The 16045-nt window shown below is 48.4% G+C and overlaps 1 protein-coding gene across 1 annotated transcript; it reads right to left on the bottom strand.

The window, feature by feature from the left end:
* Nucleotides 1-576: 576 nt before the first annotated feature.
* On the bottom strand, nucleotides 577-2589 carry MRPS33 (mitochondrial ribosomal protein S33; the record flags this gene model as incomplete). Its single annotated transcript, XM_079533420.1, has 2 exons — nucleotides 577-682; nucleotides 2375-2589. The coding sequence occupies 2 exons, from the start codon at nucleotides 2587-2589 to the stop codon at nucleotides 577-579; spliced, it is 321 nt and encodes a 106-aa protein (XP_079389546.1).
* Nucleotides 2590-16045: the final 13456 nt, after the last annotated feature.

Here is a 16045-nt window from a genome sequence, read left to right as displayed (position 1 = left end):
GCTGCAGGCAGGCAATGGAACATCAAGGATTATGCAGTGCAAAACCATAGATTCTAACAGCAACTTTAAAAAGATAATCAATGTTGAAGCTACCTGGAGCAAAACTCAACCTAATAGGCAAGATAATAAGCAGCAGAAGGAGGAAACACTTCTTTTCTTTTTGTGGTCAAATGCAAAACAGCATTGATAGCAAAAAAATGCAAGAAAGTAAAAGAGGAAAAGAGACATTTTCCAGATCCAGAAAAACTGGAACATGGCTGCTGATGTATTCAAGAAAAACACAGGGACTTTTTTTTTTCTTTTCCAACCATTGTTGTTACTACTTGGGTACAGGAAGGCTCTCATGATAAACAAATATGCTACAGCATCCAGAATATTAGGCTCCAGAATACAGGAATTAATAATACCCAGCAAAACACTAAGACCCAAATGCACTCCCAAGGTGGAGTATTTCACAACGTGTTTCTTGTGCTCCAAATGAAGCTCTCATACTAAGGCCCCTCCATCAGGGAACAGAAACTGTGGGTTACAGGTGTTCTTCAGCACTTCCACAGTTGTTATATTGTCCAGTGGGCACTATTTCTTCTTGAGAGCTCTCTTTCCTTCGCCCTTCTTTGGTTTTTCCTTTCCACGGAGCTTTTTCAACCGCCTCATCTCCTCTTTGAAGTCCTGATGCTCATCTCTAAGTGGGGAAGAAAAGAAAAAGTTGCTCTATTTCTTGGAGTATCTAGATGGAAAAGCTCCTTTGAACAGCATGATAATGAAAAAAATATATATCAACTTTCTCAAACAAGCAAGTCCATACTGGAACACAACGCAATGTACTGTGCTACTGCCAGCAGTAATTTTGACTGAAATAATGTGAAAGAATTGCTCTGCATCTTTCAGAACTAACAAGGGTGCTCTTTTCAACAAGAAACAGGGTGTGTGTGTGTCCATATTCACACCTGTGCACGTATGCATTTCTTACAGTGTTCTTACTCATTCAAACACAACGGAAAACAAAAAAAAAAGAGCAAGGATGAGATTTCCCCTCTTAGCATCTAACCCAGCAGTCTAGCAATAGCACACAGCTTTTATATGCTCTACACTAAGTTCAGGTCATTAGCTTCTGAGAAGAGAGGGGCCCGTGGAGCAATAATTAGTACATGACACCGCTCTCAGGCGACTTCAACAGTGAGTTATGAAGAAAGCATCAGCTCCTGTAGAACCTTAATGGGAAAATAAAACAGAGGAGGAGGAAGGTGCTGACGGAGATCATTAACCTTCAATAATGTTACAATAAATTCTATTTAATCTTTTAATCCGTATTTCTCTGCGCAAAGTTATCTTTCGAAAATGACAGCTGCATTCAAAGTGGCCTAAAATGGCTGCATTGCTATTTTTAAACACAATTTTTCTAAACAAGAAACAAAACGCTTTTAAATTATTATCAGGTCCTTTTAGCCTACAACCCTTTGTCACATGTTTCTAAGCAGGAAATCTGATTCTCTACAAGCTCTCTATAAAGACAGCAGCTAGAGAAGGAACCCTGAGATTAGGAAGGAAGAAGGGAAAAGTACATTATTATGTCACTGAGGTTTTCTGCGTCCATACATAATAAAGTGCTCACCAAAACCAAGATTATCCTGGAGGCAGTCCTTCACAGGCCAAACTGCAACACTAGCAATAGAAATCAATGTGTTTTGATTTTACAAGGTTAGCAGCCAGGTTTTTGAGGCAATTCTTCAGTGCTACCTGACTGAAGTCAAATGACTGCATTTGACACCTGCTGATGTTCATTAGCAGTGAAGTTTTTTTCTACTCGAGAGTGTGGAAATTCATGAAGAAAGAACACAACTGCTTTTGATGAAAATGAAATCAGTAAGGGTACTTAAGTCATATTTGAATTTAATTTACTAAAGAATAAAAAGCTCCTCCAGTCAAACACAGACATCTCTTCTAAATTTCAATTATTTTTTGAACAATTCATCAATACAGGCTAACACTTCTCAGTGCAATGCCTATCTTAAGATTATCACTTCTTTAAAGCACATTGCTTCAACACACTCAGAACCAGACCCAGCTCTTCTCTACAGAGCAGCTCTCCTGACATCCCCACACAGAGTAAGAACTATTTCTTAAATAACCAGCTGACCATTGTGACATCGGAAGTCTTTTTCACAGAATCAGTCAGACATGAAAAGTTATTTAGACAGTGCTCACATATTTTGCTCTCCTTGCCCTCAGTACAAGTGCCAATTTCCATAAGCACCACATTCTGAAGTGGACTTTTTTCTACTCCTCCTGTCCATAAGGAAAAAAACTGCAACAGAACTCATCCCCACCATTTCCATCTCCAGTCCTGCTCCCATCCCATAAGCAGGGCACTTACCTGTAGAGACCAAGAAAACGGAGTTTCTTCATGAGGGCATAGTAGGTGTTGTGAGGTGGATACCAGCTGTAGACCTCCTTCCTTCTGGCTATAGGCTGCTCACTGAATAGCTTTACAACTTTCATGGATTTTGAGTCAGTTGGCCTGACAACTTCTCCAAATATCTGAGCACTCAGACGGGCCATTCGAAGGGCGTAAGTGGAAACTTTGGACATTTCCCAAAGATGAGCGGGCACACATACACAGCTGGACCTTCCTGCAAAAGGAAACGAGATCCACAATTCTAAGATGATCGAGCACTGCAAGCTATCCCATAATTAAGGCAATCAAGCCCACTTATTGTACACTGCACACATCTGAAGTAATACATTCCTTCCACAAAAATCAGTCTAATTTCAATACACACAGTCTTACGTATAAAGAATATGCCAACACTACTTTACACTCTAAGTAGGACATTGCAGAATCACCTATGCTGAATCACCTTCACACCATGCCTAGTTCTTCTTAGCAGTTCTCACCAGCCTGCTCAGGGCTACCTTTTATACTCTAGGCACAGAAGCAATTACAGAGTGGACTCTGTGAAAAACAGTGTCCCACTGTGATGCTTCTGACTGCCACAAAAGCACAAGACACAACATAAATATACTGGGAAAGCAGCCTGGAAGTTTTGCTTTTGAAAATTTCTCACTCTGTTTAAAGCACTGCATGAACTCTGCTACAAAAATGGCCCATTAACTGCACAAAGAAATAAGTGTTCCTCTGTATCAGTCTACCAATTGATTAAAGACATCTGTCCCATCTCTGTTCCATTTCCTTAACTATTTCTACCAGCTGTCTCTCCACTCTCTTTGCACATCTCCTTACACCTTCTCTTGTTAAAAATGAAATAATTTCTCCACATCGGATTCATTTTGCCCCCTAAAATCTCACATCAGCAGCTGCCCATTCTTTTTAGCTGTCTCCCACCTAAAGACATCCTGCAGCAGAAACATTCTGAGGGCATAAGCAACTATTAGTGGGCCCACAGAGACAGCATCCACAGTCTCTCAAAAGGCTGTGGAAAAGGGTTCCTTCTCCGCTAGTCAGCTCCCTTGTGAAAAGTGACGTAAAGCACAAAATGCAATCCTTTCCTGGAGTTTTACAAAAATTCACTTTTGGGATGCAGTGGAGAAGAATAAGACTTCCACTTCAAGTACACTTGAAGCTGTACACTGTCTGTACTGTGTCTGTTTGAATAAATGATGACATAAGCCTCCAGAAAAATCAAGTGGATTTCGTTCATGCACACTATGCTTCCTTCACATTTTTAAATACTTGTTTTTAGAAGCACTGCACAGCAGATTCCAGAAGATAAGCACAAAAAAATTGAGAGCATGGAGCTGGAACTACAGCAATCAGCAAGACAGGGCCAAGTTCATTTTAGCATGGTAATGGGGAACTATTTCTTAATAACACAAACACAAAATATTTGTATACACACATCTACCCTGGAGTACTGACGTACAACTGCCTCCTTTCAGTCACTCCTGTTAGCAAAGCACTACAAGAGCAAGAAGAAAATAGAGCATGAAAGCAACACAGGTACTCTGAGCCAAAGAGAATAATGGCAAGAGCAGCAAAAGGGAAGGCCAAGTGTCAGAGCCTCCAAAATAAGGCAACGGGCCTAACAGGAAAAGACAGCTCTGAAATGATGGCAGGGTGGCAGTTCAGCTTGTGCATCTATTACACAGGGGAATGATCGCTGACTTGCTAAATCAATCATTTCAGCAAATCCAGTCCTAAATCCTACATATAGAGATAAAACAAATCATCCCCAAACTGACATCACGTCACCGCTCTGAAAGTATTACCAGACTGTACTCAAATGCAAAGCTCGCTTAATCTCTTCCAATTGCAGCCTGAAGATTAAAATACCTTGAGCCCCTACATGACGCAGAGCAGTGGTTTGGGGACCTGCTTTTCACTCAGAATCATAGAATTGCTCAGGTTGGAAGAGACCTTAAAGATCACCAAGTCCAACTGCAACCTAACCCTAACTCTAACATCGCTCTGCTAAATCATGTCCCTGAGCACCACATCCAAATGGCTTTTAAACACATCCAGGGATGGCGACTCAACCACCTCCCTGTGGAGCCCATTCCAGTGTTTAACAACCCCATCTGTAAAGAAGTGTTTCCTGATATCCAACCTAAACTTACCCTGGCACAACTTGAGGCCATTTCCCCTCATTCTGTCACCTGCCACCAGAGAAAAGAGAACCCCTAAAGGAATCCAGACCATGCAACCAGAGCTGGATACTTCGGTTAATCACTGGAGTCCAACAATATGTGAGAAACGAAGGTGAAGGCTACACTCCATAACACCCTGCTTCAGGGTGACCTCAGACTCTGAGGCACTGCTGGGTAGGCAAGCCTTGTTATTTCTAGTCCTACACAGGTTTTCTTCCTAACACACCAGCTTGCCTCAGACCACCTCCTTCCGGCTCAGCACAGTCCAGAACCACTCCTTTCCACCTCCACAGCAGCCTCACGCTCCCACAGCCGCTGGCACACAGCCCACTCCGGGAGCGCTGTCCTCACGAGCCGCGGCCATCCCAGCCCCCAGCAAAGCACCGCCGCTCCGCCCCTCACAGCCCCTCCTGCTCCCCGCAGCCCCTCGCCCAGGCCTGATGCTCAGTCAGAACGCTGCGGTACCCGATGGCGCTCCGCGTGGTGCGGATCTGCCGCGCAGCAATTAAAAGCTCACCCCTCACAGCCCCGCAATGGCCAGCAGGCAGAGCGGGCCGGAAAGCGGAACTCAGCGCATTGCGCATGCGCGGTGTCCATCCCGCCCCGGAGGGCGGCGAGTGAGCTTTCTAATGAGGGTCTACCACTTTCCTGTCCAATGATTGCCTTGTTTAAAATCAATGAATCCCAAAATATTTTATTCCATATAAACATGAATAATTAAAATATGTCGTATAAAATGACAGATTTTATGTACAATATGTTTTAGAAACTCCACTGAGACAATTCTGCTGCCCCTGTGAGGCTTTGCTCGAAACAGGTAAAACATTGAGGGAGCTGATCCCCCTCTGCCCAGCTGTAGGGAACATACTTTAGAGTTGGGGCCTTTCCAATCCACACTGATTCTGTGATTCTTTGTAATCATTATTTATTTGTCTTCCCAATGCTTATAAAGATCCAGTGGGTGGGAATCAAGTGGATGGGGCCAGGGTCTTTTCTGCAGTGCTCAGTAACAGAACGAGGGGTGATAGGCACAAAATGGAACACAGGAAGTCCCATCTGGAACTTCTTTACTTTGAGGGTGACAGAGCACAGGGACGGGCTGCCCAGAGAGGTGGTGGAGTCTGCTTCTCCAGAGATATTCAGAACGCATCTGGACGCTCACCTGTGAACCTGCAGTAGGGAATGTGCTTTAGCAGGGGGTTGGACTAGATGAACTCCACGTGTCTCTTCCAAGCCACACTGATTCTGTCATTCTTTGTAATCATTATTTATTTGTCTACATATCTACAAAGGAGAAGTGTAACCCTGCTAGTCCCGCCGAGGCAGCGGCCTCTTGCAGGGCGGCTGTGGGTCCAGGTCACTGTCGGCGCTCCTCTTCGGGGGCCGCCGGGCCCTCTCAGGACAGCGGCCAGGAGCGGAGGGGCTGCTGCTCCGGGCAGAGGGACCTGCTGCTGCCTCCTGCTCCGTCTCCTCGCGGGGCCGCTCCGCTTCCCTCGCCGTGCGTGCAGCGGGGCCGTGACGGGGACCCGCACGATCGTCAGCCCCTGCTGTGCTGGGCTGCTCCTCTCTGCTGGATGTCGCGGTGCTGCCAGAGAGTGCGGGCACTGATGTCACCTGCGGGGAGGCTGTGGGGCCAGGGGCGGCCGCAGGGCTGTCCTCCTGCCCCCTGACTGCAGGGCCCTCCTCCTGCGCCCCAGACACGTGGGCGCCCCGCAGACCCAGCAGCCTGTGGGCCTCCTCGCTGCACTGGTGCACAACGATGTGGATGAGCCTCTGGACGAACGTCTCAGTTTCCTCCTCCAGCGCAGGCCACATGAACTCTATCAGCTGCTCTCTGTCCAGCCCGATGTCCCAGAGAGCATCAAAGATGAAGCTCTCTGCTGCCATTACCGGCCGCCAGTCATTGCCAAGGATGACTCTCAGCTCGTGGCACAGCCTGGGCATCACATAGTCCAGGATCTCCCGGTGCTGCCTGAACAGCTGTGCCCAGGTCTGAGGCCGGAGACCGCCCACCAAAGGACCCTCCTCTGCCTCCTCTTCCTCCATCTCCTCATCTTCCTCATCCTCCTCCTCGTCTGCCTCCTCATCCTCTTCCTCATCTGAGAAGGGCAGAGGAGACAGCGAAGGGGATGATGCAGGGCTAGATCTGCTGAAGTTCAGAGCAGTGCCTTCCAGGAAGGAGGCAGGTACAGGTGTTGCTGGAGGCCAGATGATGAAGTTTAGGTCCTCATTGTCATCCCACGCAGCGACCTTGACCACTTCCATGTCCCTCCTGCAGAGCGGGCAGCTCTTCTTCTGCTTGCCCCACTGCAGGATGCAGACGAGGCAGAACTCATGGTGGCAAGGCACCACGTAGGCCATGTCCTGGCATGCGTCCTGGCAGATGGCACATATGCATTCCTGCTCTGCTGCCATGGTCCTTATGCTGTGGCTCACTGGGGAGTGAGGATGAGGTGTCGCTCCTCTTCACCAGTGCCACAGGGGTGAATGTTGCGCACTGCAAGAGAGAGAGAGGCCGCAGTCATTCTCCATCCCGTGGACAGACCAAAGAATAGCCCAGGTCCCTCAGCTGGACACCCTCCTGGCCCCATACCTGGGCCACGCCAAGCTCCCCGCACCCTCAGAGGTCCCTCAGGCTGCAGCCCTGACCCTGGCAGCTCCCCGAGTCCCAGCGCTCACCCAACCTCTTCCCTGGGGGACGTGTCCCCAGCTCACCTCTGCTGCTGCACGTGCGCCACGTGGGGCCCCGGCTGCCTGAGGCAGGCAGGCCAGGGAAATGCAGGTGATGGCCGTAGGGACGGGCAGCGAGAGCCGCTGCCAACAGTGCCCAAAGCACAGCCCAGCACCCAAGAGAAATGCTTGCTCCACCTCCAACCTCGCACACGCGCTCGGCAGGAGTCCAGGCTCGAGACTGACTGGGCCAGGCTCTGCCCAAAGCTGAGCAGTGGTGGTGCTGCAGTCACAGTGCATCTCTTGGTGACATCACAGCCTGTTGCTCGGTGATGTCACCACGGTCCTTCTGCCCCCACAGCAGTCGCCCCAGCAGGACTTCGCATTTTTGTATCCATATATGCATTTAGGGCAACCGCAGTGCCATTTAGAGGCACTGCCCCTCCCCATCAATCCCTTTCTTGTTCTCCTGATCCTCGTGTTTTCTGGTAGCTCTGAGCCCTGGCCTGTGCCTTCTCAGAGGCCTGATAGATGCTTTTGTCTCTCTTTGTTGTTTTCCATATACCAAGAAGAGCTCTGAAAACATTTTATTCCATGGAATTGCACATCTATGATTCTGTGGTTCTGATTCCTTGTGATGCAGTCCATTGTACTCCTTGTGGTTTTGGTCATACAGTAGACATTATCACAATTTGTGTTACCTGCTGCAGTTTGTAAAATTCCATACACTCTGTCTCCTCTCTCCCAAGGTTCCAACCCCTACAATTCTGTGATTCTCTGACCTGATGTTTGCTGCAGCCACAATGCCAGCTTCAGCATAAACTGTGAGGTTTTGACAAGCCCAAGTGATTGAACCGCACACCCAGAAGGCAGCCAGCTTCCAAGAGCTCTGCTTGTTCAGCTCCCATCACCTGTGAGTGACCAGCTACAAAAGCCTGACAGCATAGCGGTGACAGGGATGCTCACTACAAAATCAGAGGTTGAAGACCCTACCTACCTTTCTAAATCAATCCTGTCATGGTTCTATGTTTGTTTTTTGTTTGTTTGTTTGTTTGTTCTTATTTTGGGTTTCAGTATTCCACATCAAAACATCATGTAGTGTACGAGGCATTAAAGTGTCACTGCCCCAATTCCAAGTACCTATCCCTGTACATTACAGAAGTCACAGGATCTGGCCCTTCCGGGTGGGAGAGGGGGGCGCACTCTTGCTGCCTTGCAGTGGGTGCTGGAGGGTGCTTTCCTAGCCGTTCCAAGCTTTTCAGGTTTGACTCGGTCCCGGGAACTCTCTCTCTCTCTCATCTTGTCTGATTTATTAATCCCAATATCAATTAAATTGTATATATTGAGTTATCTTGTATTCCGATATTATAGTAAAATATGTTTTCCTCCATAGATTGTTGCCGCTGTTCTTTTCCTCCCTTCCTTCCTTCCCATTTTCCGTGGGACTGGGGTGGGGGGGGAGGGCAGAGGCCTGTCGCCCCTGTCACGGACATAGATTGATCTGGTCAACTCTGTGACAGATTTTTTGGCGCCCAACGTGGGGCGACTGCTTTTTAGCTTTTAGAACAAATCTTTTTTTCTCTCTGCTCTTAGAGAGCTTCGTTAAGGAGCATTATCAGTAGTTCAGGTTTCTGTGCTGGAAAACCTGACCTTGAAAGATTAGGCGTACTGCCAGTGTTCTGGGATATTTGTAAACTTTGAGCACTACTTAGTCTGGGTAGTGCCTTTTTTTCTTTTTTCTTTTTTTTTTTTTTCCCCTCCTCTTGTTGGCTTCAATTCATTAACCCTTTTTTTTAGCAAGCACCAGCAATGAACCCACTCGTTATCCTGGGGGTCTGGGTAAAGGATTAAAAGCAATGTTGTTACTCACAACCTACTGGCCAATAATCCATCTCACACTTGTGTGCTGTGGAATTGCATTCATATATAACTACCTAAGGGCACTGATGGAGACACCTATGTTTTACCTATTTGCAGTGTGGTATGATATGAATTTTGACATTTACATCCTAGAAGGAATGGCTAATTTCACAAACAACTACATCCCAAATGGAGTAGCTAATTTTACAAACAACATGATGTTCAGACCAGTCTCTGGGTTTTCTTCTCGGTTTGTCAAATGTTTTTTGAATCCTGAATTAATAGTCATGTTGGTGTGCGTGTCATCAATTCTCCTGAATGTATTCCAATTCATTCGTAATAAGGGGAAGGAGTCTCCTCCAAAACTAGAGAATGATGACTGGCAGGGAATATGGAGAGGTTTAGGAAAGGTTTTAGAAGCATGGGGACCTGCAGTGTCATGGGATTTTACTCTTGAACACCTGTGGGATCCTGAGAAACTAAGCCAGTATTTGAGTCAGGGACGATGCGGCTTACATAAATCTAAGGAGGTACAACTTATTTGGGGTTTGGCTTGTGCTTACCGTGCCCTATATAATACCATTCTGGAGAGAGAGAGTTTCCGAGCTGAGGTTCAAGCCAAAGGGGAAAATCCCCAAGTCAAATCTAATCAATCACAGGAGACACCAGTAACAATACCAGTTATTCCTGTGGAGGGCAAGAAATGGAAACGAGTGTCTTCACGTCTTGAACAAAAAAGAGAAGAAGAGGAGGAGGAGGTGGAGGAAGATCCAGGCAAGGGGCCCTCCTCAGAACCACCACCATCGCGAAAGGCAAAACGGAAAACTAAGAGACATGCAGAAGAGAGTGATGAAGAGGAAGTCTCTATTACTACTCGCCGGCCTCTAAAGATGACTGAAATCCAAGGTTCAAGAAAGGAGTTCACACGGCGCCCAAATGAAAGTCTTGTTTCCTGGTTGGTTCGCTGTTGGGACAGTGGGGCCCATAGCTTGTCTCTGGATGGTAATGAAGCTCGCCAACTAGGTGCCATTGCCAGAGATCCAGCTATTGATAGAGGAATTAGTCGATGTTCGGATGAGGCTGCCTCCCTCTGGGAATGAGTGTTAATAGCCGTGAAGGAAAAGCATCCCTTCAAAAATGGCTTGAAGATTGCGATGAAAAAATGGGATACAGTTGAAAAGGGTATCCAGTATTTGAGGGAAATAGGCGTGGTGGAAATGTTGTATGACCCTGACTTTGTTCCTAACCACCCACACCAAAGCCGCGACCCTGAAAAAGTGGGGACAACACCTGAGATATGGCAGAAAATCGTGACAACAGCACCGGACAAATATGCCGCTACACTAACGTCAGCATGTGACAGATACAATGGACAACAGAGAATGCGTTTAGTTTATGAATTAATTGTTACGCTCCAAAACTACAAACAATTGCTATCCCCAATTCATGCTGCTGTTGCTGCTATATCAAAAATGACGGAGCAAGTGTCTCAACTGATTAACCGTGACAAACCTGTAGCAGTATCAGAGATGCTTGATGAAGATCAGGATAATCAAATGAGTCTAGCGAAGGAGGTGAAGGAGATGATGAAATTTATGCGAGCCCACCTAACCAAAGACGATGAACCTTCCTTCTCACGTGCACCATCAAAAATCTCAGCTGTTAGAGGCAAATGCTCTCCGGCTCAAGTAAGGGATAATACACCGCGAATTGTCTTATGGTATTACCTACGTGACCATGGAGAAGACATGAGGAAGTGGCACCGTGAACCTACTGCTGTACTACGAGCCTGGGTGAAAGAATTACAAGGCAGATCAACCACCAGTGCAGTTGCTCTAGTTACCACAGGTAATGAATAGAGGGGCCCTGCCCTCAGTCAGGGGGGGAAAGGGATAATAGAGTATATTGGACTGTGTGGATTCGATGGCCTGGCACATCAGAATGACTGAAATATAAGGCACTGTTGGACACTGGTGTACAGAGCACTCTGATGCCCTCGAGTCATGAAGGGACAGAATCAATCCATATTTCTGGAGTGACCAGGGGCTCTCAAGAATTAACTGTGTTGGAGGCTGAGATAAGCCTCACTGGTAAGGACTGGTAAAAACATCCCATTGTGACGGGCTCAGGGGCTCCATGTATACTAGGTATTGATTATCTCAGGAGGGGGCATTTCAAGGATCCTAAGGGGTATCGATGAGCATTTGGAATAGCTGCTGTGGACACAGACAACATTAAGCAGCTGTCTGTTTTGCCTGGCCTGTCAGAAGATCCGTCTGTTGTGGGGCTGCTGCGAGTAAAAGAGCAACAGGTCCCGATTGCTACAAAAACGGTGCACAGGTGTCAGTACCGCACCAACAGGGATTCTTTGCTCCCCATTCATAAGTTAATTCGTCAACTAAAGAGCCAGGGAGTGATCAGCAAAACTCACTCGCCTTTTAACAGCCCCATATGGCCAGTGCGTAAAGCCAGTGGAGAATGGAGGCTGATGGTAGACTACCGTGGCCTGAATGAAGTCACACCCCCACTGAGCGCTGCTGTGCCGGACATATTAGAACTCCAGTATGAACTGGAGTCAAAAGCAGCCAAATGGTATGCCAAATGGTATGCATTGCTAATGCCTTCTTTTCCATTCCTTTGGCCAAAGAATGTAAGCCACAGTTTGCTTTCACATGGAAGGGCATTCAGTATACCTGGAACCGTTTGCCCCAGGGGTGGAAACACAGCCCGACCATTTGCCATGGGTTGATCCAAACTGTATTGGAACAGGGCAGTGCTCCTGAGCACCTGCAGTACATTGATGACATCATTGTGTGGGGAGATACAGCAGAAGAAGTCTTCACGAAAGGAGAGCGAATAATCCAAATTCTTCTGAGTGCTGGTTTTGCTATTAAGCGAAGCAAAGTGAAAGGACCTGCCCAGGAGATTCAGTTCCTAGGCATAAAGTGGCAAGATGGCTGTCGTCACATCCCGACAGATGTGATCGACAAAATCACTGCTATGTCTCCACCCACTAGCAAAAGAGAGACACAATCTTTTCTGGGTGCAGTGGGCTTTTGGAGAATGCATGTTCCAAACTACAGCCTCATTGTAAGCCCCCTTTATTATGTGACGCGAATGAGAAATGAGTTTACATGGGGCCCTGAGCAGCAGCAGGCTTTTGAACAGATTAAACAGGAGATAGCCCATGCTGAGGCCCTAGGCCAGTACGGACGGGACAGGGTATAAAGTACATCCTCTATACTGCTGCTGGAGAGAACGGTCCCACTTGGAGTTTGTGGCAAAGAGCCTCAGGAGAGACCCGAGGCCGACCCCTGGGATTCTGGAGTCGGGCGTACAGAGGGTCTGAAGAGCGCTACACTCCAACTGAAAAGGAGATCTTAGCTGCATATGAGGGGGTTCAGGCTGCTTCTGAAGTAGTCGGTACTAAAACACAGCTCATTCTGGCACCTCGACTGCCAGTATTGAACTGGATGTTCAAGGGAGAGGTTTCCTCCACCCATCATGCTACTGATGCCACTTGGAGCAAGTGGATTGTGTTGATTACACAGTGAGCGCGGATGGGGAACCTCAGCCGTCCAGGAATCCTAGAGGTCATCATGGACTGGCCTGAAGGTAAAAAGTTTGGAACACCACCAGCAGAAGAAGTATCACGTGCTAAAGAAGCCCCACCATACAATGAATTACCAGAGAATGAAAAGAAATATGCCCTGTTCACAGATGGATCGTGTCGTACTGTGGGAAAGCATCGCAGGTGGAAATCTGCTGTGTGGAGCCCCACACGACAAGTTGCAGAGGCCACTGAAGGGAAAGGAGAATCAAGCCAATTTGCAGAGGTAAAGGCTGTCCAACTGGCCTTAGATGTTGCTGAGTGGGAGAGGTGACCAATGCTCTATCTTTACACTGACTCATGGATGGTGGCAAATGCCTTATGGGGGTGGTTGCAGCAATGGGAGCAAAATAACTGGCAAAGAAGGGGTAAACCTATTTGGGCTGCTGAACTGTGGAAAGACATTGCTGCCCAAATAAAGAATATGGTTGTAAAGGCGCGTCATGTAGATGTTCATGTGCCCAAGAGTCGGGCTACTGAAGAACAGCAAAATAACCATCAGGTAGACCGAGCTGCCAAAATTGAGGTGGCTCAAATAGACCTGGACTGGCAGAACAAGGGTGAATTATTTCTGGCTCGGTGGGCCCATGAGACCTCAGGTCATCAAGGGAGAGATGCAACATACAAATGGGCTAGAGACCAAGGGGTGGACTTAACTATGGATGCCATTGCACAGGTTATTCATAACTGTGAAACATGTGCCATCATCAAACAAGCCAAGAGGATGAAACCTCTCTGGGAGGAAGGGTGATGGCAAAAGTACAAATATGGGGAGGCATGGCAGGTTGACTATATCACCTTGCCACGATCTCGCAATGGTAAGCATTATGTGCTTACTATGGTGGAGGCAACCACTGGGTGGCTTGAAACATATGCAGTACCCCATGCTACCGCCCGAAACACCATACTGGGTCTCGAGAAACAAGTCCTGTGGCCACATGGCACCCCAGAAAGGATTGAGTTAGATAATGGGACTCATTTCAAAAATTCTCTTGTAAATACTTGAGCCAAAGATCATGGCATTGAGTGGATTTACCATATTCCCTATCATTCACCAGCCTCTGGTAAAATTGAACGATACAATGGATTGTTAAAAACGATGCTAAAAGCACTGGGTGGCAGAACATTTAAGCACTGGGAGAAGCATTTGGCAGAAGCCACCCGGTTAGTCAATACCAGAGGATCTATCAGTCGTGATGGTCCTAACCAATCCAGTTCCCTACATAACGTAGAGGGAGATAAAGTCCCCATTGTACACGTAAAGAACATGTTAGGAAAGGCAGTTTGGGTTCTTCCAGCTTCTGGAAAGGGCAAACCTCTCCATGGTACAGTTTTTGCTCAGGGACCAGGATGCACTTGGTGGGTAATGCAAAAGAATGGGGGTGTTCAATGTGTACCACAAGGAAACTTGATGCCGGGGGAGTGCAGTTACTAATTCTATGTATATATATATATAGCCATGTGTGTGTAATGCATTGTAATCATTTTTTGTTTGTATATATGTATATATATGTTAAGCATGATGTAACGATGTAGAATAAGGGGTGGAATGTCACGGTTCTATGTTTTTTTGTTTGTTTGTTTGTTCTTATTTTGGGTTTCAGTATTCCACATCAAAACATCATGTAGTGTACAGGGTATTAAAGTGTCACTGCCCCAATCCCAGGTACCTATCCCTGTACATTACAGAAGTCATGGGATCAGGCCCTTCCGGGGGGGGGGGGGGGGGGGGGGGGGGCCTCTCTTGCTGCCTTGCAGTGGGTGCTGGAGGGTGCTTTCCTAGCCGTTCCAAGCTTTTCAGGTTTGAATCGGTCCCGGGAAATATGTTGTATGTTGTATAATATTTCTTGTTTATGTAGAGCTCCGGTTCATTATGTGCTTTGGCTTGGAATTCAGAGACGCATATAATCTAGGCTGGAGTGCATGATCTGCAGAGGTCTCTCCCAACCACTACTATTCCAGGATTCTAAGAAAAGTTTTTATGATTTATTAATTAAAGAGAAGTGTAACCCTGCTAGTCCCACCGAGGCGGCGGCCTCTTGCAGGGCGGCTGTGGGTCCAGGTCACTGTCGGCGCTCCTCTTCGGGGGCCGCCGGGCCCTCTCAGGACAGCGGCCAGGAGCGGAGGGGCTGCTGCCTCCTGCTCCGTCTCCTCGCGGGGCCGCTCCGCTTCCCTCGCCGTGCGTGCAGCGGGGCCGTGACGGGGACCCGCACGATCGTCAGCCCCTGCTGTGCTGGGCTGCTCCTCTCTGCTGGATGTCGCGGTGCTGCCAGAGAGTGCGGGCACTGATGTCACCTGCGGGGAGGCTGTGGGGCCAGGGGCGGCCGCAGGGCTGTCCTCCTGCCCCCTGACTGCAGGGCCCTCCTCCTGCGCCCCAGACACGTGGGCGCCCCGCAGACCCAGCAGCCTGTGGGCCTCCTCGCTGCACTGGTGCACAACGATGTGGATGAGCCTCTGGACGAACGTCTCAGTTTCCTCCTCCAGCGCAGGCCACATGAACTCTATCAGCTGCTCTCTGTCCAGCCCGATGTCCCAGAGAGCATCAAAGATGAAGCTCTCTGCTGCCATTACCGGCCGCCAGTCATTGCCAAGGATGACTCTCAGCTCGTGGCACAGCCTGGGCATCACATAGTCCAGGATCTCCCGGTGCTGCCTGAACAGCTGTGCCCAGGTCTGAGGCCGGAGACCGCCCACCAAAGGACCCTCCTCTGCCTCCTCTTCCTCCATCTCCTCATCTTCCTCATCCTCCTCCTCGTCTGCCTCCTCATCCTCTTCCTCATCTGAGAAGGGCAGAGGAGACAGCGAAGGGGATGATGCAGGGCTAGATCTGCTGAAGTTCAGAGCAGTGCCTTCCAGGAAGGAGGCAGGTACAGGTGTTGCTGGAGGCCAGATGATGAAGTTTAGGTCCTCATTGTCATCCCACGCAGCGACCTTGACCACTTCCATGTCCCTCCTGCAGAGCGGGCAGCTCTTCTTCTGCTTGCCCCACTGCAGGATGCAGACGAGGCAGAACTCATGGCGGCAAGGCACCACGTAGGCCATGTCCTGGCATGCGTCCTGGCAGATGGCACATATGCATTCCTGCTCTGCTGCCATGGTCCTTATGCTGTGGCTCACTGGGGAGTGAGGATGAGGTGTCGCTCCTCTTCACCAGTGCCACAGGGGTGAATGTTGCGCACTGCAAGAGAGAGAGAGGCCGCAGTCATTCTCCATCCCGTGGACAGACCAAAGAATAGCCCAGGTCCCTCAGCTGGACACCCTCCTGGCCCCATACCTGGGCCACGCCAAGCTCCCCGCACC

Source organism: Tetrao urogallus (genome assembly GCF_951394365.1).
Source record: "Tetrao urogallus genome assembly, chromosome: 1".
Taxonomy (NCBI): Eukaryota; Metazoa; Chordata; class Aves; order Galliformes; family Phasianidae; genus Tetrao; species Tetrao urogallus.
Note: the sequence above shows the minus strand (reverse complement) of the source record. Positions and strands in the feature narration are given on the sequence as shown.